Consider the following 25,520-nt stretch of genomic DNA (forward strand, 5'->3'; position numbering starts at 1 on the left):
TCCTCGCTGTATCGCAATGCTGGTACGTTGTGCGAGGAAGTCGCCAGCTCTTCGGTCACCAGTTACCTCAACCAGACGCTTCGCGATTTCTGTGAACAACTTGTTCGCGCTGGGACCCTATGGACCTAGAGTACCTCAACCAGACGCTTCGCGATTTCTGTGAACAACTTGTTCGCGCTGGGACCCCATGGACCTAGAGTACTTCAACCAGACGCTTCGCGATTTCTGTGAACAACTTGTTCGCGCTGGGACCCCATGGACCTAGAGTACCTCAACCAGACGCTTCGCGATTTCTGTGAACAACTTGTTCGCGCTGGGACCCCATGGACCTAGAGTTTCTAAGCCAATAATTATTACTTTTATCTTAACGCTGCAACACTTTTTAACCTCCGACGCAAAAACATCGGGGTGTTATAAGTTTGACGTGTCTGTCTGTCTGTCTGTTTGTCTGTCTGTGTGTGTCTGTCTGTGGCATCGTAGCTCCCGAACGGATGAACCGATTTAGATTTAGTTTTTTTTTTGAAAGCTGAGTTAGTCGGGAGTGTTCTTAGCCATGTTTCATGAAAATCGGTCTACTATGTCGCAGTCGGGGTTTTTTTTCAAAAATGTTTATTAGCATTTCCCGTCAACTTTGTACAATGCCACGTCAGCAAATTTTAATTGATCCTATTTTGTTACCAACATTTAGTAATATAATTCGACTTTCGTAAGATATATACAGGATAATTGTTATAATTAAGAAAATATAGATACTAGAGAACCTTAATGACGAAATAAAACTTAATAAAATCTCAATTCATCAACAAAATCTTGGTAACAAAATAGGAATTAATAAAAACAAATTTAACTTTTCCCTTAATTTTTGTACAAACTTTTCGAGAACTGCTGTTATCCGCGAAGTCCTAGTACAGTTCCGTTCTACTTGTTAAATTTTAACGTATCGTATTTTAAGGTATCAAGACACCCTTCAAAGTCCTCTTTTTGTGAAGTCCATAACATTTTCTTCAATCCAGTATGAACAGTTAGCGCAAAGTTTAGCCAAGTTTGATGTCTTGGGTTTAATCGACTTGCAATAATAATAGTAGTCCAGACCGAATTTCTTGCTAGTTTTTTTGCGATCTCCACGAGCGTTCACCCGACACTTTGGCGATTGACGAACTATAAATATCTGTCTCGTGCCACATGCACACATTGACATATATATTGCTTCGTAAGGATGTGGCGTAAGGCATTTAGTTGTATTGGACATTTTCCGCAAGTCGACAACCACTGTGCTTATTTTGCGTGAAAAATAGGGTAGCACTACTACTCTGGTCACCTCAGCTCCTCCACGAAACCTTGCAGTGTTTTTAGGTTATTACTAAATCCCATCCTTTCTTAGTGTGTCTCTTCTTCTTCCAAGCACAATCTGCACATGGGCAGTCGGTTATTATTTTATTTGTCGGTTTATTTATTTATCGGTTATGGTTATATTGGTTATATTAGTTTAATTTAATTTTAAGTACCACAGTAGGCCTAGCACATGATGGCGGCGAGAGTATGTCGCCGCGAGATAGATGACACGTCTTCTTCTAACTGTATTAATGACATAAGGACGGGTAGTCTATCTCGCGGCGACATACTCTCGCGGCCATCATGTGCTAGGCCTACTGGGTTCTGTAACACAGGATATCCTAGCTCAAAACCCAAAGGCGTGTTTCCCCACTGTAGGTATATGTGTTATTAAGTTAATAAATATTTCTATTTCTATATGATTGTTGCAGACCGCGTCCGCAAAGCTTCCTATCGACGGCTCGAAGTGGAGAGAATGTGCTGGAGCTCGTGCGACTCACTCTTTCGTCCCGGGCCTGTACCTTGAGCTTCGATGTCGTCCTCAGCAATCAACCGTACCGATTATGATTTTGGATTAAACTAACTAAAAAACGAATCAAATCAAATGGTTTATATTTACAATAATCAACGACTCTAATTTTAACGCGGTTATAAAAATACTCCTAAGCTAATATCCTAACGAACGCTCGGTACGGACGATACGTCGCGATGCTGTCGTTTTCTGCTGCTGCCGCTACCCGTCGTGGAGGGTGGCTGGCTGCTGGCTGTAGGCTGCTAGCTGCTGGCTGTAGGCTGCTGGCTGCTGGCTGTAGGCTGCTTGTAGTAGGCTGCTGGCTGCTGGTTTTCCTTGGAGGCTGCTGGTTCTTCTTGTTCCGGTCGAATTCGAATGTCCCATACCGAGCGATCGTTCCTTTTATACCCCTTTTCAGAATGCGCCTACGCTTCACGGAAAGAAACATTTCAATTTATTCGCCCAATCACGACTCGGCTGAGCGCGAGGCTCCGTGCGATAGAGAGGTAAATAATTGCGCCCGATAGGCGACGGATGGCGCGTCGTGATTGGTCGAACGCGTTACGGCGCTCGATTACGTGAATTTAACGCTATCATTTTTCGTTCAAATCCTAATTACTTATAAACTAATTAGGCTATCGCTTCGAAATTACGTAACAATGCACCTGACACTAGGGTCATTCACCTCGAGTGGAATGCACCTGCGTTTGTTTACGTTTTTACACAATAGAAGAGGTGATTAGCCGTCCGGGCCATACAATAGACTGGTTTCGCGGCTCGCCTTGAGCTCCATTGTTATCGATAACGGAATATTACTATGGAAATGTAGGTTATCGTGTTACGTAAGTTCCCAGCTACGTTTTAAAACTATTTACATCTTTATATGTCTTATAGTTATCGAGTTATTGGCTTGGATTCGAGTAATCCTAAGGCAATTTTCGGGTGAAAGGAAAATGATTTCGGAACTTTAAGGAAATATTTTTAGCCAATCAGAGGAGAGTTCGGTTTTCTCGCTCTAAGCCTCTCACGTTAGTGCTTATTGGCTATTAATCGTAGTCCAATGGACAGTCTGAGTTTAGATTGAACTTTGGACTCGGTTTCCGCGACTTGGGAAGGAAGGAATATGGGAATTGCCTGCTATCGAATACATCACATATGAGTCTTATTATCATACTTAATAATCGGAATTGACAAAACTAACTTAACTAACGCAGTTCTACCCGTTTCCTACCTATGAAATAATCTTTATTGCGAATACAGTCTTAATCGAATTCTTATGCTATTTTACATATATTTCGACGCGTCGCTAACATTTTGTCCCCGCAGTCGAAGACTCCTGGTGCATGGGTTGCGACGCGATGACCGCCAGCCTGCAGCTGGGCCTGCGTAGCGTCCCGTGTCTCGTTCTGATGTCAGCGGAGCGGACCCGTCCATCGGGTCCCGGGTAGGTAGTCTCGACGACGCCCCGGGGCCACACGCTGCGTGGACCATTGGGTTCAGCGACGATGACCACATCGCCTGGTTGAAGTTGCCGCCCTCCGTCGTGGGACGACTTCCTCGGTGCCAGTAGAGGAAAGTACTCTTTGGTCCAGCGCCGCCAAAAGTGGTCGGCAAGCGCTTGGGCCATCTTCCATTGCTTCTTTTCGTTTTCGTCGTAAACGCCAATCATCGGTAGGTTAGCGTTATGAAGAAGTAGAAAGTGTGCTGGAGTCAAACTTTCTTCGGAGTCTGGATCGACGTTGACATGTGTAAGTGGTCGTCGGTTGACGATATTCTCTATCTCGGCGAGTAGAGTTTCGAAAACTTCGGGTTTCGGTGCTCGTTCGTTGAAAGTGTAGGACATCGCTATCTTAACTGTCCTTATCATTCGCTCCCACGCGCCCCCGGCCGAAGGATTGCCAGGTGGGATGAATTTCCACTCCATTCGGTTCTGAGTGGCGTAAGTTTGCAGTACAGGCAGCCATTGCCGGTACGCCTCACGTAGTTCCGTCGCCGCCGCCCTGAAGCACGTCGCGTTATCGCTGTACATCGTCCTGGGCCATCCTCTTCTCGCGGCGAATCTTCGTAGTGATAGTAGCGCGCTGTCGGTTGAAAGACTGTGCACGCTTTCAAGGTGAATAGCGCGCGTCACTAGGCACGTGTATAGACACACCCAGCGTTTTCTCTGCGCCGTCCGATCGTGACGAACATCGGTCCCATGTAGTCTTGTGCGGTGTGAGTGAAGGGACGTTGATACGCCTGTAGTCGCTCGGGCGGGAGATCGCCTAAGGGCTGCGCTCTCGGTGTTGCTCGTCGTAGTGTGCATAGCGCGCAGTTTCGAGCTACAGACTTCACGGTCGGCCGCAGATGTAGTATCCAATATTCTTGTCGCAGTTCGTTGATTACTGCTTCGTTGTGAATGTGCGCTGATCGTCGGTGAGCTCGCAGGATGAGTAGACGGGTGAACGGCTCGCGGCCATCCAGTATTATCGGTTGTAGCGCGGTGTACAATACTGGAGCGCTGCCCAGCCTCGTCTTCATGCGTAACACGCCGTCATCGCCTAGCTCGGGTGCCAGGTCGTATAATCGCGATTTGCGATCGATGAGCCTATTCTGGCTTAAGGCTCGAAGCTCTTCGGGAAAGCTTCGTCGTTGACTGTATTGCAACCACATGTGTTCTGCCTTTCTCAAATGTCTGACTTGTAGCTGCAAGGCTTTATTCTTCGTTCTCATTTTCTCGATGAATAGCAAGACGTTCGCTGTCGCGTTCAACAGTCTGTCGTAACTGCTAAACCGTCTCACGTCTGGCAGTACGCTCGAAGGGTCTGGCTTCGCTGAGATGATCGCCAGTGATGTCGCGGTTGACGGCCTCGCCTTCCTCTCAGGCAGGTCGTCTGTTCGATTCGATGTGTGACTAGGCCATGATGTCTCGGGTCCATAGAGAAAGCGCGGTCCTTCGTACCACTCGTCCTCGATGCGCACGCTCTGCGCTGGTTGACATCTCGTCGCTCGATCTGCGGGGTTCTGAGCGGTTGGTACATACCTCCACGCGTCTCTATCTGTTTTCTCGGCGATCTCCGCAAGTCGGTGTGACACGTACGGACGATAGTTTCGCGCGTCATCGCGAACCCATCCGAGAACAACCATGGAATCTGTCCAATACGTCACCTTTGTCACAGGATAACGCTGCTCGCGTAAAATTGTCTCCGCCAGCCGCACGCCGACGACTGCTGCGGTTAATTCGAGCCTGGGAACTGTCATTACCTTTAGCGGGCAAACTCGGCTTTTCGCTATAGCTAAGCTCACTTGCGTTTCCTCCTCGTCGTTCGATACTCGCCAATAGGCCGCCGCGCTGTAGGCCTCGGTCGATGCATCACTGAAAATATGCAGTTCTCTTCTAACTGCACCGGTGGGCGTGGCGTATCGTCGGGGTATTCGCAGCGCGGACACGTCGCTCAGTGCCCTCAGCCACCGGAAAAAGTCCTCCGCTTCCTCCGCCGGCAGCCGCTCGTCCCAGTCCGTGCCCTTTGTCCACACACGTTGGAATATGATCTTAGCGCTTATCATATACTGCGCTATGAGGCCTAATGGGTCGTAAACTGACATTACGGCACTCAAAAGTTCCCTTTTAGTGGGCGATCGCTCGTACCTTTTCACGTCGTCTGGCACTCGTAGCATTTTCGTGTTGTACCCCAGCGTATCCGTCTCTGGGTCCCACGTCATTCCGAGGACGGTCTGTTGCTTTTCTCCGAGATGAGAAGGTCCCGTCGCTCGCTCCTCCGGATCGATGTTTCGCATTAACAACTCGCTGTTGCTAGCGTAGCTGCGCAGCCGAAAGCTAGCCTCCGCGTGTGCTAGTCTCACCTGTGTCGCTGTTGATATGAGTTCCCGTTCTGTCTCATATGATGCCACATAATCGTCCATGTAGTGATTATTATGGATATCGTAGACCGCGTCCGGATAGCGATCCTTGTTGTCCGTCGCATTCCTATTCCGCACCGAGTGTGCGAGAAAAGGAGAAGAGATGTTACCGAAACATACCCGGTTTAGCTGGTACGTCCACGGTGTCACGTCACGCCGCGATCCCCTCCAGATGAAGAGCTGACTATGCCGATCCTCTCTTCGCAGCTGTATTTGAAGGAACATTTCCTGTATGTCCGCGGTGACGGCGAATTCCCACTCACGGAATCGAAGTAGTATCCCCAGCAGGCTCTGTAGTAAATCCGGTCCCGCGAGGATGAAATCGTTCAATGCACATCCCTGACTTTTCGCGGCGCAATCGAATACAGCGCGATACTTTCCTTTATTTAGATTGTAGACGCTGAAATGGGGCAGAAACCACATCCGATCTGACTGCGGTGGTTCCATGATGCGCTCTGCGTACCCCTTTTCCAGAAGCTTGTGTATCCGTGCTTGATACTCGTTGGCGAAGTCAGGATCTCTCGACATGCGGGCTTCTAGATTGCGTAATCTCGCCTTCGCCATGTTGAAACTCGGTGGCAGCTTTATGTCGTCGGCAGCCCATAGTTGGCCGACTTCGTATCTCTGTCCTACCTTTTTTACTGTTCGTTCGAATGTATCGATCGCTCGCTGGTCGTCGGGTCGAATGTTGTCCTTTGCCGTTATGCCAAGCGCCTCGACTGCCCAGTGTTTCTTGACCTGCTCCACGAGATCACTGTCGTCACTGTGGCAGTGCATCACGACCTGCTCGTTATTTGGTACATACCTCGGCATTCGCCCGAAGAAAACCCATCCTAACGAGGTTTTAACTGCGCACGGCTCGTCCTCGCCGCCCTGCCTCACCTCCGTCGGGTTTATAAGATGACTGAAGTCTCCGCCTATTAACATCTGCGGCACGCCCATGCCCGTGTAGCACTCGTCGCCCAAGTCCGCCAGATGTTCGTATTCCAATAGACGCTTCTTATTTAATGACTGCGAGCGTATCCCTAGTCCGTCTACCGTTTTTAGGGATATATCGTATGTCAAGCCGCCACGAGCGGGGCTTACTTTAGCCTTGACCGTCTGTGTCACTGAGCTAAGTTTCAACCGCTGAATACCTCTTATGCATAGCGGCTCGTCTTGACCGACCGCGCCGATCTCGTCCGCGACGTCCTGGTCGATCATTGACAAGGTGGATCCATCGTCAAGGAAAGCGAAGATATGCGCCGTTCCCTTTGGACCTGATACGGTTACGGGTAGTACCTTTAGCAGCACGCTGTAGTCCGGTGTTGACGACACGTACACGCGGGCGTCGTTCTCGTCGTCCGCAGCTCGCGGCTCCGTCGTGTCCGCTGGCTCGGCCGATGACGTCACTGCTGACGATGTAGGTACTGACCTGATTTCTTGTGTTAGCACCATAGCCGTATCCTCACGCACTTCCTGCGGCGAGTCCGCATGAAGCAGTCGATGGTGTACGTGAGGACAGCCTGCAACGCCGCACGCTTTGGCCTTGCATTGTGTTTTCATATGCTTCGCGTCGATACAGCGATAGCATATACGGTTTAATTTCGCCCACTCCCATCTAGCGCCCACGGATTGGGCGGCTAACTTGCGGCAGTCCGGCGTCGGGTGACCGCCACCGCAGAACAGGCACGTCGTCGAACGGGATGTTGTGGCTTGACGTGTCGCGTACGTCACTTTCTGCACCTCGTGTTGACGTCCTGTGGGAGCTCTCGGCGGGTTGTGCGTTGCGGATATTTTCACGCGAGCGCCGGCTGCGCGCGCGTGCGGCACTGATAACGGCGCCTGCGCTCGCCTCGGGGCGGCGCGGGCGTGACAGAAGGACATCTCCTGTTCGCTCTCCTCCATGAGGAAATCCGCCAACTGCAGAATCTCCGGGTCCTTGCTGTCTCGATGTTTCTTCGCGTAGTCGCACCATCTGCTTCGAAGATGCGGCGACAACCTGTCCGTAACCTCTCTGATGAGCATGGGGTTATCGGCATAGTGCCTTCGATCGATATCCATAACTGTAGATACCACGTTCATTATTTTTATCGCGAAAGTGTTGAGGTCGTTCGCGGTAGGCCCCAACTGCGGCAACTTTCGCAGGTCGTCAATCGCCTTGTCTAACAATACCTCGCTGCGTCCAAACTGCTTTTTCAGTATTCTCACGATCATATCGGGTCTGGTGGCTGTCGATAACACGTGAGACACACACGTCTTTGCGTCCCCGCGTAAAGCCATCCTGAGCCGCGCCACGTTCTCGTAGTCAGTAAACTTATACCGCTTCGATGTCTCTGCGTAGGTATTGTAGAAACTTCTCCATTCGCTGACGTCTCCGTAGAAATGCGGCAGCTCGAATATATCCTTCGGGGCTGGACGGGCCGCCATCTGCATCCTCTCGAACAGGTGCAGCATGGACTCTGCTACAGTACCTTCGGTGGCGCGCGTGTGCGCCGTGTGCGGAGTACGCGCGTCCAGCTGTGGCGACGTCGATCGCTCGCGACGCGCCGGCGGCGTCGTCGATCGCCTGCGTCGCTCCGGTGGCGATATCGATCGCCTACGCGACTCCGACGGTGGCGATATCGATCGCCGATATACCTGGCGGTCCGGTGAGAGGCCTCGAATATGCCGCTCCGCCTGCGCAGGTCGTCTCGGAGTCTCGTACTTGGGTAGAGGTTCGTCGGTTAACCTCTTACAAATGGGTTTTGACGTCGCGTCTCGCGAGTTCTCTAGCCATTCGTCTAATCGATCTTGATTCGAATTCCGCACGCTACCAGCAGATTCGTGCTCGTCTGCGCTATCCGCATTAGCGCGGATCTGCAGTTTTCTGGCGTCTAGCCGTTTACGTACCATGTCCGCTTCTAGCTGCAACTCCCTCCGGGATATCTCCGCTAGCCGTTCGCTGGCCTCGAGCTCCGCCTGAGACAGCTGCGCTTCTATCACAGTGCGACTGCTCGCATGTGATCTGACGGACTGAGCTTTAATAATTGGTTTATTTACCTCCTTGGTAGTTTCCTGCAGCGACTTTCGTTTCTCGGTAGTTCTGTCTATGACGGCAGCCTTGGGATGTCTAGCTGGGATCGGCGTGGGTCTGGAACGACGCCGTAACCGCTTGGCTAAATCCCTTCGCCATAGCAATGTCGTGTCGTAGGACGGTGACCTCGGTGTCTCTACGGTTAATCCATACCTGAGCGTGCTGTTAGCTGTCGCCGCGCCCATCGGTTGCGCGCCGGCGACGCTAAGCCCTTCCGTTACGCCAGCGGGTCCGGAGGAGGTGAGGGAGGGCGCGCCGCGTCGGCGCCCATCGCCCTCTCAGCGCTTGCGCGTGCGGCCTCTCGTTCGCGGGCCGCCGACGCGCCTTCGTCGAGTAGTTGCTGCCTCTCCTCTTCGCTCGTCACTGACGCAGCTCGGTTGGACCTGGACCTCGTCCTTACCATCCTGTCGTCGCTCATGACAGGTACGTCGCTGTAGACCCGTAGTCCGCACGAAGATCCGGCTCGAAGGACCAGAAACTGTTGCAGACCGCGTCCGCAAAGCTTCCTATCGACGGCTCGAAGTGGAGAGAATGTGCTGGAGCTCGTGCGACTCACTCTTTCGTCCCGGGCCTGTACCTTGAGCTTCGATGTCGTCCTCAGCAATCAACCGTACCGATTATGATTTTGGATTAAACTAACTAAAAAACGAATCAAATCAAATGGTTTATATTTACAATAATCAACGACTCTAATTTTAACGCGGTTATAAAAATACTCCTAAGCTAATATCCTAACGAACGCTCGGTACGGACGATACGTCGCGATGCTGTCGTTTTCTGCTGCTGCCGCTACCCGTCGTGGAGGGTGGCTGGCTGCTGGCTGTAGGCTGCTAGCTGCTGGCTGTAGGCTGCTGGCTGCTGGCTGTAGGCTGCTTGTAGTAGGCTGCTGGCTGCTGGTTTTCCTTGGAGGCTGCTGGTTCTTCTTGTTCCGGTCGAATTCGAATGTCCCATACCGAGCGATCGTTCCTTTTATACCCCTTTTCAGAATGCGCCTACGCTTCACGGAAAGAAACATTTCAATTTATTCGCCCAATCACGACTCGGCTGAGCGCGAGGCTCCGTGCGATAGAGAGGTAAATAATTGCGCCCGATAGGCGACGGATGGCGCGTCGTGATTGGTCGAACGCGTTACGGCGCTCGATTACGTGAATTTAACGCTATCATTTTTCGTTCAAATCCTAATTACTTATAAACTAATTAGGCTATCGCTTCGAAATTACGTAACAATGCACCTGACACTAGGGTCATTCACCTCGAGTGGAATGCACCTGCGTTTGTTTACGTTTTTACACAATAGAAGAGGTGATTAGCCGTCCGGGCCATACAATAGACTGGTTTCGCGGCTCGCCTTGAGCTCCATTGTTATCGATAACGGAATATTACTATGGAAATGTAGGTTATCGTGTTACGTAAGTTCCCAGCTACGTTTTAAAACTATTTACATCTTTATATGTCTTATAGTTATCGAGTTATTGGCTTGGATTCGAGTAATCCTAAGGCAATTTTCGGGTGAAAGGAAAATGATTTCGGAACTTTAAGGAAATATTTTTAGCCAATCAGAGGAGAGTTCGGTTTTCTCGCTCTAAGCCTCTCACGTTAGTGCTTATTGGCTATTAATCGTAGTCCAATGGACAGTCTGAGTTTAGATTGAACTTTGGACTCGGTTTCCGCGACTTGGGAAGGAAGGAATATGGGAATTGCCTGCTATCGAATACATCACATATGAGTCTTATTATCATACTTAATAATCGGAATTGACAAAACTAACTTAACTAACGCAGTTCTACCCGTTTCCTACCTATGAAATAATCTTTATTGCGAATACAGTCTTAATCGAATTCTTATGCTATTTTACATATATTTCGACGCGTCGCTAACAATGATTTAGGTGTTTGTTTACTGTAATTGTATTAATCTTACCAACTATTTTACAGACACTTAAAAGGGTGCCAGTACAGTACTTGATGTTAGTGACTCCGTTGTGCATGAATGCGAGTTAAGCGTGCAGTTTATGCGACAAATCGCGCGCACGATGCGTCCTCATCAACCAATCGCATTGGCGCATCAAACGAGATGTCAAAATTATATGAATTGTCATATCCTTACCTTTAAAATCTTTGACTGCACACCTATGCACGTAGCTGGAGTTTTTCGTTGGCACAGTTTACATATTAGTAAACTTTATCACAATGGAGTACGGTTCAAGAGTTAACACTTTTCCAGGCGTGTGATTTATCGACTACATGCGTGTCAATAGAATTTTAAACCTTTTAAGTTTAGATTTAAGGTGTGTGCTTTCTTAGTGTTTTGTACATCGTCAAATCAGGCACAAAAACACAACTTCATATTATATTTATTAACCGGTGGACACTATTTTATAATGCAAACATTGTAGAATATGGATAAATGGTCCAGTTACATTTGCCCCCAGTCGGAATTTGCCCCGCTGTGCCTTATTTGTTTATAGCATAAACTGTTCATGTTATATTTCTTAGCTCTATACTCAAAATTAAAAATGAGAACGAATGCTCCATCCTAGGATGACATCGGCACTTTCCATCAGGTGAGAATGATGAGATTGTATTCAAATGCTTTACCTGTTTCCAATTAATAAAAACGCCGTTTGTATGGGAAAGTGGAACTCTGCCGAGATACGACAAGCACTCGTTTCAATCCCGTAAAATTATATACGCTCTGGCTACTTGCATTCCTAGAAAAGACAGGGCACCCAACAGGGTAGGTAACGTCACAATCGATTAATTTCGTAGATAGCTCTCTCTACTGCTCTTTTATAGTGGCACGACAGAGCCAGACTGCGTTTCGGTAACTCACGTAACGTCAACGAGTGTGACTTTGGCTAGGCCGGCAGGAGTAAGCGGCTTAACGCCTACACGAATCTAATAGCAATGTTGCTTTTATGGACTCGGACGTAAGAATATAAATGTCAGGATTTAGACGCAGGTTTCTATTAAAGCTGGCGGGCAAGCACGGTTACGTGATAAAGGCAATCATGTCAGGCCGTCGTTTTCGGACTATTTGTAAGTGCGATAGGGACGCACTGATGCGGTAAAGTTTATATTATCACACTTGTGTGTTACGCCCGCAGGTGTAGGTTGCGGGTTGCGTGCGGCGTAAACCGGGCTGTTTCAATTCAATTCAAAGTTGTTTCTGCTGTGTTTACAGTTTATTTCTGATTGTAATATAAAAGAAGACTTTTTTTGTTGTAGGTGTGTAGTGTGTATAAATGATACCTATTTATAACTCCATGTAGTAAAGGAGATTCCAGGTTCTAACTCTTTTAAAGTTGTTAATTAATTTCTAAGTTGAGAGTAACCTACAGTGAGCTAACAAAACAATGTTGTGGGCCACAACATTGTGCCATCAAATAATTTGTGATTGGTCTTTAATAGATAATCAAAACCGAGTGCGGGTGTTTCGACAAACTCGTGCGGCTGTCAGAAGGTGTTGATGTCATTTCAAGCCAGTCTTCTCCGAGACCACGGGGACAACGCCGTCCCTGAAACGTTGGAGGTCAGTTTAATATGTAGTCATACGCGATTAAGTCCCGGTTTTAAAAATAATTAAACCTGGCGGTTCCAGGAGGCACGGAACACCTACCGAGAGCATCGCACGACGAATTATTTCGTTTATCGAGTGGTGCCTGGGGAAACGACCGGCGCAACGTAGGCAGCTGAGTCCGTGGTGGCTGTACTCCTCAACTGCAGCGGTCAACATTGTAATAATATTGTTTGTTTTTCTTGAATTTTACATAAAAACAACATTTTTATTATTTGTATCGCTGAACTTCAAACTCACGTAAATATATTCTGCTTTAAGGTTTATATATCTGAATGATAATCCTTAATTTAATACTGAATATGTACCCTTAGTATATTTATTACATACAATATCTGACATGCGAACTGGAGACACGTATCGCGCACGGAAACACTCAAAACACAATATTTTGGTGTGCAATTGTGCATTGCACCGTGAATTGCGTTCGGCTCACAATAACATGCATTTTTATGTCGATATTTTTTTCCATATAAACTATTCATTCGCTAACAATAACGGACTGTATTTTATAGCCGGCTATTTTTTGGCATAAACATTGCAGCAAAAAGGATTGAAAAAAATGCAGTCCAGCGTTTTTTGTCAATTAAGGAATTCAATTAATGTGGAATCACAGGGAATTGATTGTTTTTGCTCTAGGCATTTATACTGACAGAGTTTCATATTTATATTATGTATATTGACCGGGATATAATCAGTAAGGTAAAGGTAAGGCACGGTCTATGTCCCGTCTTCTTCTTAGTAGTATACTCTTGTCAGAGTAGTCGTGGTCATTGGGTTCGTTGTGCTGCCTTTTTAATGGTTTCCCGCCATATTGCTCTATTTGCAGCGTTCCGCGCGCAGAGATTTAAGGGTGACCCGGTCCCGTAACTAGCCGATAACACAAAATTTCATATGTTGCAAATTTGCAAAGTTGGCAGAATACAGTGACGTGCAGAGTTAAGTGACTTGATCTGCAAATAACTGAAAATATTAGACCATTAACAATCATAATTAATATACCTACAGCATATCTCACCACCCCCTTTCCTCCCGTGGATATCGTAGAAGCCGATTGTGGGATAGGTATGGGTTCGATTTTGGAGTGGGCCTAGCACCCGGAACAACTGGAACTCCTTTTTTTAATTATAAATGGGCTTACTCTTGGCCACAGACTAGCCAAAGGCAAGGACGTGGCCTACGATAGAGTGAGCTCGCCCAGAAGATGCCTGTTCACTCTTGATTTGAGGGTTGCCGGGTTATATGAGCTCGGAAATATAGCCACCAGCAAGGAATTCCACTCCTTGGCAGTGCGCATAAGAAAAGATGCAAAGCGTTTCGTGCGAATTCGCGGTATATCTACCAAGTAAGGATGGAGACCGGCCGTGCGTCTAAGAGTCCGATGGTAGAATGGGGACGACGGTGGAATAAGCTCGTGTAGCTCTTGAGCACTCTCTCCGAAGTGCAACCTATAAAACACCGACAGACTGGCGACTTTCCGCCGATGGGCCAAAGACTGTAGCTGTAGCTTGTGAATACAGGTTGGTAATTTATGTATGTGTGTATACATAACTTTGCCCTCCCTGTGAAACTCCCTACTTAGATATTTTTCTGGCACGAACGTCAAGTTGTTAGTGCTTGACAAAATAAAAACATCGACAATCCTTTTATCGATAATTAGCCTTACATAAGGTTATTAATTACCTTTAATAATAATCTCTAAAATCTTAAAACGGAAATTATGTAAAGTATTAAAATATGGTTCGTTTTATCTTTATTCATTTTAATTCTTAGGCTAGGTTTTATAATATGATTATAAAAGTAAAATACAAAACTACATACAAAATATATAAACACATTATAAAAAACCTTAACCTAGGGTGCCGCCAGCAGCGGGGCAGGGCCCAAGCTGCCGGTGGTTAGGGCTGCAGAGAGAGGAACCGTCGCACTATCCGCGCTGTGTCCAAGATCACCGCCTTCTGGTTCGTTTTATTATTATTGTCCATTTATTTTCAAACATGTGACATTTGTATAAAACATTAATGTTATACATTGTACATAAATTCAAGCCTATATTCCCTAAACGGGGTAGGCAAAGCACGTGAAACTACTCAATATTCAGTGCCACTGCAATAATGAATGACATAATTATAATAATTAATGACATATTATAATGTAAGTTATCGATGAACTAGATATCGGAAAGAAGTCAATTAGTGTCACTTCGTTCGCGTCAGAAATATATATATAAATGTATACCTAGGTATACAAATAACTATACTAGTTTACTTACTTACATTCTTACAACTTTCCAATTAGAGTATTAAAATGGCTTCGTAGTGGTAACTGGCTCAGCGGTTCATTTTCCCATTGCTGAGTTCGAGATTGGGTCCCAGAACGGGGATTTCAAGTTATTAGCGCGAGAATTCTTGCCTTTTAAAGGTTCGAAATAAAATGTTAAAATTACTTATTTATTGGAAATTTCAATGCAGTTTTTTTATTACCTACAATTGGAATTGAATAAAAGTATTTTCCCCTCACTAGCTCGGAAACACGTGTTTTGTCCTTTAATAACAGCGGGTAAAAACGCATTTTATCCACTAGTGGGTAAAGTAATTTGACCTTGAATAAAGTCAAATTAACTGCTTTAAAATTGATAAAAGTAGGTGAATCTAGTAATAAAGATGATTTACCACCTGTGGAACTACTGGAAGCAGTGATAAACGCATTTTTTGCGTTGTTGTTTCCTCGCTATAGTGAGGGGAAAAGTTTTGTGTTACACTCGGGTGCAACTGTATTTTACTTCTCGTGTGTTAAAAAACTCGCAAGTTCAGGATTCTATTCTCGAACCACTCGCTTCGCTCGTGGTTCAACTATAGAATCCTTTCACTTGCTCGTTTTTCAATTCCACACTCGGCGTTAAAATACAACTTTGCCCCCTTGTATAACAAATAACTATTACTCTAAAATATATTATTAGTTTAGATGTCTGAAGGGAAAACTGTCTGGCCTGTCACTGTTGTACTCTTATAAGGAAGAACGATAGAGTCGATAGAGAGACATGAACAGTTTCCTTGTTGTAGCGATATTAATGATTATAACCTTGGGTAGGCCGGCTGCTCTGAAATAAAATTTATTTAAAACGTATGTAAAAGTCGTCTAATTTCGAAAGTCACTTAAAATCACCATTATTTCCCATCATATTAAGATTCCCCTTTCGAAATTACCCGAGCATTTATGTACCCCAATGCACCCTATGTAACGGACACTATCGAATAAGGGAGTTTCACGGTACCTATGCCTGATTTTACGTTTGTTACTGACACTGACACAAATCTTTACCTAGGTACCAAATTGAACACGTGGTGTGTAGTTGTGTACGCCAAACGAGTAAGGTATTCTGAAACATTAAGACTCATGATAATAGCTTTGACAATGACCCAGCTAGATCGGCTTTTGAAACACAGTTAGGCATCATTATAATCACCTGTATGACTGTGTGCTAGTTTTCGCTATATGGCAGTACAAGTGTACATAAGTATGCCATACCATACTGGTCAGAATCATTCGTATTCTAAGCAGGAAAATTGTTAATATTATTGTTGAGACACTGGTAGCACCTGTTTCTTAGTAGGTTATAATTATTAAAATATGCCCGATATTTGCAATGAATGCTAAATTATTGATAACCTTAGAAATTACATCTAATCTGGATTCGTTTTATATGCCATTCATAACCAATTTTTAAAGTCAGAATAAGCCTGTACCTACTTATTTATTTAATCGTATAGTGCATTTATATAAACATTTCAAACAATATATGGCTAGACAAATTATAAATCCATATTCAGGATCACAAGCCACGAGTTTGCGTCAGGTGTTAATTTAAATAGGTCTTCCGGAGGGCCCGGAAAAGCATGCAAAAGAGCAGCGTTGTATAATGTGCTCAATTGTTTGATCCTCTTCACCACATTCGCAGAGCGAAGAATCCCGCCAACCCCATTTATGACGGAAATGATTACAGCGCCCGTGACCAGTCCTTAGTCTGTTCTCTCGACACCAGAGTGGCAAGTCAAAACCACCTGGTTTCGCTATGGCTGTGTAGTTCCAGCAGTAATTTGACTACACTCGTATTTCCAGTCTGTACCTACTGACTTTTTCCGGTGACGCCGCCGGTGCCACAATTCTTCCTAATCGTGTCGAGAGATGGCAGTCACCACGACTTGACTGTTTATACAAAAATCTTCCATATCCATTAAAACCAGAAAGTAATAGCCGCCACCGTCTATGTAAACCGCATTGCATGTGGCAACTACAGTCACCGGCATAAAGAAGTAATGATTTCTGTACCTTGTCATATTATTCATCGAAATCACGTCAGCGTGCATACGCTGACGTCACCGCCGGTCAGTCTACCGCAACTAATCGGGTCAATGCACCGCATACAAAGGGATGTGAAGTACGGGCACCTGTCAAGGAAAAGACTTCCCGCACCAATGTGGATGAGGAGGGGTTCACATTGGTCGAAAAGAAGAGCAAGGCGCGCAGGGCGGCTCGTAAGACTGTGTGTGGCTCTGCGGAACCGGTGAATTCTGGTCTACGGATTGCCACACCGAGCAAGGCGCTCTACGTGTCGCGCTTACACTACTCCGCCGTGGCCGACGAGGTGGTGGACGACGTTCGCCGGAAGACTGGCTACACGCTGAGGGTGCAGCAGCTACAGTCTCGTCACTACGTGCACTTCAGTTCGTTTGTGGTACGTGTGCCGCGGCCGCTGCAGGACACCATCGCAAGCGCAGACTTCTGGCCGAAAGGTGTGGTTTTTCGGCGGTTCCGGGGCAACCTGCCGAATCCTACACCGGGGCAAACGACGCAACGGAGCCACGCGGTGACGTCATCGCCCAAATGAATGAATAAATTTTCTTTTTATTGTTCTCTTTTTTTGTCTTTTTCTCTTTTTGTTTTTGTAAGTTCTAAGCTGTTAAAACCTTATTGCGTAAAATTTTGGTTTCTAGGCAACAATGTCTATGTCAATTAGACTTCTGAAAATTTTCGATTCAATATACGTTGTACAGCCGAGTTCATAAATATGATAAGGTGCATTAGGGTAATTTCGAATGACAGAAATGCTCTGGTAATTCCGAAAGGGGAATCTTAATAGACGACTAGACGACTTTCGGAATTACCCTAAAGCACCTTACATTTTTTTACCTTATTGCAACGAGGTTAGGTGAAGAAATGTACATATATTTATGAATTCGACTGTACATTGATTTGAGATTTTCGTTAATATAGATACATATTTAATTAATTCCATATAGTCAGGAGTCACCATTGAGCTTCCAATAGTAATGATATAAAGCGCGACTCTCACTATTTTTGTTATGTTGCAAATAGTGACACAACGAGGAGATTGACACTATCTACGAAGTTTATGGCACCGTGGTATTATCATCCATTGTTCGTGATAACAGGGTTTTCTTGTAATCAGTCAAGGTACGCATTAAACGTTTTCTCTTAACTAATATTACGTTACGAAACACTGATTTAAACTTTCACGATTATTACACATTATTATTTTTAAAATCGGGACTTAATCGCGTATGACATATTAAACTGACCTCCAACGTTTTAGGGACGGCGTAGTCCCCGTGGTCTCGGAGAAGACTGGCTTACGAAGTTAGTAATATTACGAAGTTAGTACGACGTACTTTTGATCCGGACTGCAAAAGAATGGAACGCGCTCCCATCAGCGGTGTTCCCTGAAAAATAAGACCTTGGTTTCTTTAAAGCAAGAGTGATTAGGCAATTAGGCATTGCCTATTCACTCTTGCTTTAAAGAGTACCTTAATATTTCCATCAGGTGTGACTATGGGGAAATTGCTTAATATAATATATGTATAACACACACAATTCGACGACCGGTCTGGCTTAGTCCGTAGTGACCCTGCCTGCTAAGCCGCGGTCCCGGGTTCGAATCCCGGTAAGGGCATTTATTTGTATGATAAGCACAAATATTTGTTCCTGAGTCATGGATGTTTTCTATGTATATAAGTATGTATTTATCTATATTAAGTACGTACATCGTCGCCTAGCACCCAGCTTTGCTTAGTTTGGGGCTAAGTTCATCTGTGTAAGGTGTCCTCCATTTTTATTTATTTATTTATTATTTATTTACTAATTACATATTTTTTTATTAGTCAGATGACGACCGAATATAATACATATAATAATAATTATGTTTTTTTTTTATTTTGATATTATTATTTTAAACTGTACAAAACAATCATAACCCCATTTATTTACTTATCTAATGAAATGCGGAAGTTTATTTACCTCAATAATATCATTGACTTTAATCTAGACTGATAGCTTCATCTCCGCGAGATAGATAAGCTATACTACAATAACAGTGCTAATAGGTATTTAGAAATTGTAAAATAAAATGATAAATAGTCCCTAATAACAATTTGTCGCCATCGCGAACAGTATATTTGAATTATATTAGGAGGCAAATGAGTGTTTGTGTCTTTTATTTTCACTGTATTTATTTCAATTCTCTAGGCTAAGGTTTTTTACAATATAAATATAACAACACTTACAAAACATATAAACACATAAAAACCTAACCTAGGGTGCCGCCAGCAGCGGGGCAGGGCCCAAGCTACCGGTGGTTAGGGCTGCAGAGAGAGGAACCGTCGGACTATCCGCGCCGTGTCCAAGATAACCGCCTTTTGCATCTGGCCCTTGATCCAGCCACCTAGCGAGAGTCTCTGACTATAATATATTAATAATTCCATGAAACAGCTTACCAAATATCACGCGAGATGGCGCTGTGCCGTGAGTGGCGATTCCTACGTTGCGCTAATAATATTTTTATAGGGAATTGAAATTTTAAGTAGCACTGTAAATGACAAGTAAAAAAAAGTTACACGTTCTATTGTTACCTAAGTATGTTGTATGTGTTACGATGATGATCAATGAAAATTGATGCAGCGCACAAATGAATTGATGACAGATTTATTAGGTGCAAAGTGTAAGTAGCTAGATGATTAAAGTGTTTTTCAGTGAATTATTAACACAATAATATAGATCTAGTGTTTTATACGACTGCCCAAAGAAAAAATAGTATATTGTGTTCAGCTTTCATGTTTGTATGTATGTGAGATTCTTTATTCCACCATAATTTTATATAACTCACTTTACCACGTATTTTTGTAAGTTTTAGATTTGATGAGATCAGATAAAAATAAGTTGAAAACTTGAAAGTTTTTTCTGGTTTTCTCTTCGCTCTTCCACTTCTACAAGAGTTATTATAGAGGTATTTATTTATTATATCTAGACATTCATGTTTGGCTTACAGCGGACCAAACGCCAAAACATGGACAAAAGCCAAAATACAAAGAGACAATTACAATTGAACAATGAAAAAATTAATAAAAGTGATGAGCTTTTCAACTTATTTTTATCTTGAATAACTTTAACAGCTTTAATCTTGGAAGTTGCCAAATTCCTCTCTCACTCTGTTAGAGAAATATGTAATGTGGGGTTGGAATACTTACATAGATATTCTTATCAAAGAGTTCACCGGCGGTCAGAATGCGGTCAGGTCAGTAGTAAGGAAATTCAATAAGCATACTGTGACAACGACCTTTCCCGTTACGAGTAATCATTATAATTATTATAGTAACTAGCTTTTACCCGCTGCTTCGCCCGCGTACTAAAAGTATTTTTATTCAAACGTATACAAAAATTAAGATTTTCATTTGGATCCGTAGGTTTCTCTGTAGGTACATTTGTCTGCGATTATTTCGATTACACATAATACTATTGTTTTTAAAGAAATGCTTGCAATGATTGTAGAAATGTTACCACATCGACCACAGCGTAGGTAGTAGGTATGAGTAGGTATGTAATGTATTCTATATACGCTGGGGAAACCTTTACAAACAACCCACATAGCCCGTATTTCGACACTAATGGTCGGTGGGTAAAAAGTACTTTCTTGCATTATCCCTTACAACAACGATCCCTTCCCACTGAGCCGCCTGCTTTTTGCACTGCGTTTTACACTGCCTGCATATCCCTCTAACGATACCCATATTATCCCTATCCCTATCCCTGTCCCTGTCCCTGTCCCTGTCGCTGTCCCTGTCCCTATCCCTATCCCTATCCCTATCCTTACCTTATTCCTGTCCCGGCCCGTCCCGTCTCGTCCCGTAGCGACTACATTATATAAGGAACCTACGTGCCAAATTTGGAATCTCTAGGACCAGCGGTTTCGGCTGTGCGTTGATATGTTAGTCAGCCAGTCAGTCAGTCAGTCAGTCAGTTTCTTCTTTTATATATTTAGATTTAGAATGTTCGGGAAAGTTCTTATATTTTCTAGAATGTTCTAGAACGTTCCAAAACGTGTAAAACTTAATGTTGTTCATAAGAATGTTCTGGCCTGTTCTAAAAAATTCTGAAATGATCTATAAAAGTCCAGAATGTGTGTAAATGTTTCAATCGATATGGAATGTTCTAGAAAGTTCTGAAAACTTATGGAATAATGTAGAAATTTCATAAATATGTAAAACTTAATTCAGTTTAACACATTTTGGAACGTTCTAGAACATTCTAGAAAATATTAAAATATTCCAGAGCATTCTATATCAACTGTATTCAGATTTGCACATTTTGGAACGTTCTAGATCATTCTAGAAAATATCAGAACTTTCCAGAATATTCTATTCAATTACATTCAGTTTTGCACGTTTTGAAACGTTCTAGAACATTCTAGAAAATATTAGAACTTTCCAGAACATTATATATCAACTACATTCAGTTTTACACATTTTGGAACGTTCTAGAACATTCTAGAAAATATTAGAACTTTCCAGGACATTCTATATCAAATACATTCAGTTTTACACATTTTGGAACGTTTTAGATCATTCTAGAAAATATCAGAACTTTCCAGAACATTCTATATCAACTACATTCAGTTTTGCAGATTTTGGAACGTTCTAGATTATTATAGAAAATATTAGAACTTTCCAGAAGTATCTAGAACTTTCTAGAACATTCCAGATCGATTGAAACATTTACACAAATTCTGGACTTTTATAGATCATTCCAGAAATTTTTAGAACTTTCCAGAAGTACAGATATATAAGTACAGATGCACTTACCCACATTTTTTATATTGCGTGACACATTTAAAATTATATTGCCTGATATGAAGTAGAGATGTACAGTACAGAAGAAGGACAGATATATATTTTTTTAACATTTTCGCCACCCACAGCCACCCACTTCCACCCACCGCGACCAAACTCCCTTACTTTCATCTAGAGACCAAGGCGTATTTACCACCCCAACAGGGGGTTGATTGGAATTGATAGTGATAGAGAAAACCCCGGACATACGTACATTAGCGTTAGCATTTTATATATGTATATATAGATAAAATGTGTTTTGTTTCGCTCGCGTTAAATTCCGAAATGGCGGAATGCTCTATACACTACTACTTTTTGTCATTTCCACCCCCCCCTTTTTGAGATGTGGGGGGTTAGCAAGAGACAAAAAGTAGCCTATGTCACTCTCCATCCCTTCAACTATGTCCACTTAAAAATCACGTTAATTCGTCGCTCCTTTTTGCCATGACAGACGGACAAATAAACAGACACACACACTTTCCCATTTTATAATATTAAGCTTCTGTACCGTTATTTGAAGCCTATTTAATATATTGAGAGACAGCGATACTGCTTGTAGATGCGTAGCGGTTCACAGCAGGTACCTACAGCTGAACACCTGTAAACAACTTGCAACTCCAGTTTTACGATTCAGGTTTCCCCTTCCACCAGGCGACCCGTGCCGTAGGGACGGCAACGATGTTTCATCATTGGCGTTCTGTTTGTCGGAACGTTCGGTTCACTACAAAAAATTCTTAGAATTCTTTAATTCTTGGAATTTTTTGTAAGTTTAATCAAAAATATCGTTTTAGAAAACGGTTTTACCGTTCGTTTACTATTATAAATTAAATGTTTTAGAAGCTCGGAACAGGTCAAGAAAGTAAAAATTGAAAAATGATCTCCTTGTCCTCTTTGAGACTAAAACAGTCCTAATTAAAGTCGTAATTGACGCGATTAGTGTTTGTTTTGCCTTGCGGCCGAAGAGCCTGTGCTGTGACCTTCCGTGCGTGCCCATTGTGGTAGGTACTGTGCTGCGGGATAAAATTCCTTTACAATCTCTTTAAATAGATCGATATTCTGTAACGGAATTCAGAAATAGATCAAAAGTCGAAAGTTAAAGCCTATAGCTGCCGGACTTGGCAAGGGCGTCAATAAATATTTATTGATTCTAAGTATCATGTTGGCTTTTATATCCGATCCCTGTGTGCCTTAAAATCGACTTTCCGCTCTAAAGAAAGGTAACTAACAAACCTATATCATTAGCGTCTTTGGGGAACATGTTTGTGTAATCCGAAAAATGTTCCGTAAATAAATATGGGCAATTTTAAATGCACAGTACGGTATCGTCAGGGATACCTCTGAAAAATGTAGTTTGGTAATGTTCTTATGCCTTAATCAAATCTAAGCCGCTTGCCAGTGGAAGTAAAGGATTACAAAGTGAAACTCAGGTATGTGGAGAGTTGTATTAATTACCAAATATAAGTTCAAGATTTCCGGTTAAAGATAATTGAGAAAATCCGCATACGAGAGAGTCACGCATACGATGTTTCCGAACGGTCGCCGAGCTGTCAAGTTGACTCTGTGACCAGCTGATTTCAAATATTGAAATTTAATTATATTTTTAGCTTTAAAGAGGAGTTCTACTCATTGTTAGTTAATTTAATTAGTAAAGTATTATCAGTGATACAGTTTTGGTGAAATTGACAACGTTACACCGAATATTTATTGGACTTTGAGGCAGGACTACCCAACTGTCAACGAGTGATCGCAGCCGTTGGAATCTGCGTTTGAAACGGGGAGAGTATTCCGTTTTATTTATCATTTATTTCTACACTCAAACAAAGCTCATTGCTGCGGCCGTGAGCAACGTCAAACAAACAACATTGGCACCGTGCAGTTTCCCTTTGCTTGACGAACTAGTGGAAGCACAAGACGAGACAAGACACATTCGCCACAGACACTGCCGACTACTGACACACTGCACACTATTCATTCCTACAGCTCTCATCTCTGTCGTCATCTTGGCAAATCTTTCAATCTCTGTTGAGATAAGTACTCATCCTTTTTTATTACATCTTTCAGAAAGCCAGACGAGTGACAATGGACACCAATATTGCGACCGAAACTCGCAAGGCAACGGCACGACAACTAGAGATGCAGCTAAAAACAACAGCACAGGACCTACAAGAGTCGAGGGCCTTGTCGAAGCAGTTGTTGGAGGAAAGGGAGGAAAGCGAAGTGGAGCTCCAGAAAGTAATCAACAAAAACTCAGAATTGAAAAAGGAGCTGGCGGACAATGATGTGCAGCTGACTGATGCCCGCGGAGAAGTGGACCGTTTGCAAGGCACAATAGACACCTTCAACCAGTACGCTTCGACACATGAAGTGGCCTTGGCCCGCATCACACAGTTAGAAGAAGAACTGGGTGCGGCTAATGAGGAACTTAATTTGTTTAGGAAAGAGCGGGAGCACTATGATGCTTCGCAGTTACAGAATGTGTACCAAGAGTTGGTAAGCGGTGAAACACAATTGAGTAGGGACTCCAAACACATAGTATTCTTTAATAGTAGTAATAAGTTAAAAAAGTACATTAAGATTAATAGGTATATTAGGAGAACCCAAAAGCTGATCAAAGGCCAGGCATGTATTAAAAAATATAGTAAATTAAAACATACATTAACAGTTATGAAAAATAGGGTTCAAGACTGTCATTCAGAGCTGGAAGTCAAGGAATCAAATTTTCTGAAATTAAATGCCGACATTAACAGGCTGAAAGATGAGCTTTTGGCAGTATCCACCATGTATGAGACTACTAAAAAACAAGTTGAGGAGCACATACAGGCTTTTAATAAAATGCTGCTAGAAAATAGAGATTTGGAGGAGCGGTGTAAGGCATTATTAAATGGAAAACATTGTAATTGTGGCCAAATGCCACCAGCAAAGATTATTCAAGCCGATGTGGCCCACGACACAACTAGGCATGCGGCAGTAGTTAAACAGCCCCCTAGAGCAGTCAGTAAGACTGTTGTTTTTTCAGATCAGATTGGGTTAGGAATGGGCCCATTATTAAGCTACCAGTTAGAGCAACAAGTGACAAATTACTGTTATCAAAACATTACTTTGTCTCATTTATGTGACCTTATTTCAAAGGGATGTTATGATAGCAGTACTACATTAGTAATTTTATTAGGAAATAGTCTTAATGTAGATAAGCTTAGCATAGATAAATTAATGTCCACACTAAATGTTATTGAAAAATCTGGTGTGGGGAAAATTATATTATGTGCACTACCTTATGCAGAAAATGTATCATATGACTATAATTGTAAGATAGCTTACTATAATTCTTTAATGTACCATGCCATAGCTGTTAATAAAAAGTACCATTTCTTTGACTTAAATAAATTCATTGAGCGCTTCATGCTAGCTCCACGGAAGGTATTTTTGCCAAAGAAATTATTTGTATATTTAGTGGAGTTATTGGCCTTCAATATTGAGCCAAATAGATGTAATAGTGTTATATATAAGTCTCAGTCAGCTGACAAAGCCAAGGACCCCATGCCTCATTTAAACTAGATTGTAAGACAGCGGAAAAACACCTGAATATGAACGTTGTTCACCAGAATATTCAGGGTTTTTCCAGCAAAGAATTAGAAGTAGGATTATTTTTAGATAGTAATAATGTTGAAGTTATGTGTATTACTGAACATTGGTTGAAGCAAGAACAGTTGATATTTGATTATGTTAATTTTAAATTAGCTAGTTTTTTTGCCAGAAAATCTGCTGCTCATGGTGGCTCCCTTATTATTGTTAAAAATTGTATGAAGTGTAAAGAGCGCAAAGATGTTGTAAAATATTCCATAGAAAGAACTATAGAAATTTCATGTGTTGAATTAGACAGATATATTATTGTATGTGTTTATAGACCACCATCAGCTGACTTCAGCATATTTGAATCTACAATGGAAAATGTTCTGAATTTAGTATG

The 25,520-nt window shown here is 43.3% G+C and overlaps 1 protein-coding gene across 1 annotated transcript; it reads right to left on the minus strand.

The window, feature by feature from the left end:
* Positions 1 to 3,973: 3,973 nt before the first annotated feature.
* On the minus strand, positions 3,974 to 8,983 carry LOC125231321. Its single transcript, XM_048136761.1, has 3 exons — positions 8,363 to 8,983; positions 7,898 to 8,299; positions 3,974 to 7,462 (listed from the first exon to the last, which is right to left on the minus strand). Exons 1-3 carry the CDS (start codon positions 8,981 to 8,983, stop codon positions 3,974 to 3,976), a joined length of 4,512 nt encoding a protein of 1,503 aa, XP_047992718.1.
* Positions 8,984 to 25,520: the final 16,537 nt, after the last annotated feature.

Source organism: Leguminivora glycinivorella, chromosome 11 (genome assembly GCF_023078275.1).
Source record: "Leguminivora glycinivorella isolate SPB_JAAS2020 chromosome 11, LegGlyc_1.1, whole genome shotgun sequence".
NCBI classification, from domain to species: Eukaryota; Metazoa; Arthropoda; class Insecta; order Lepidoptera; family Tortricidae; genus Leguminivora; species Leguminivora glycinivorella.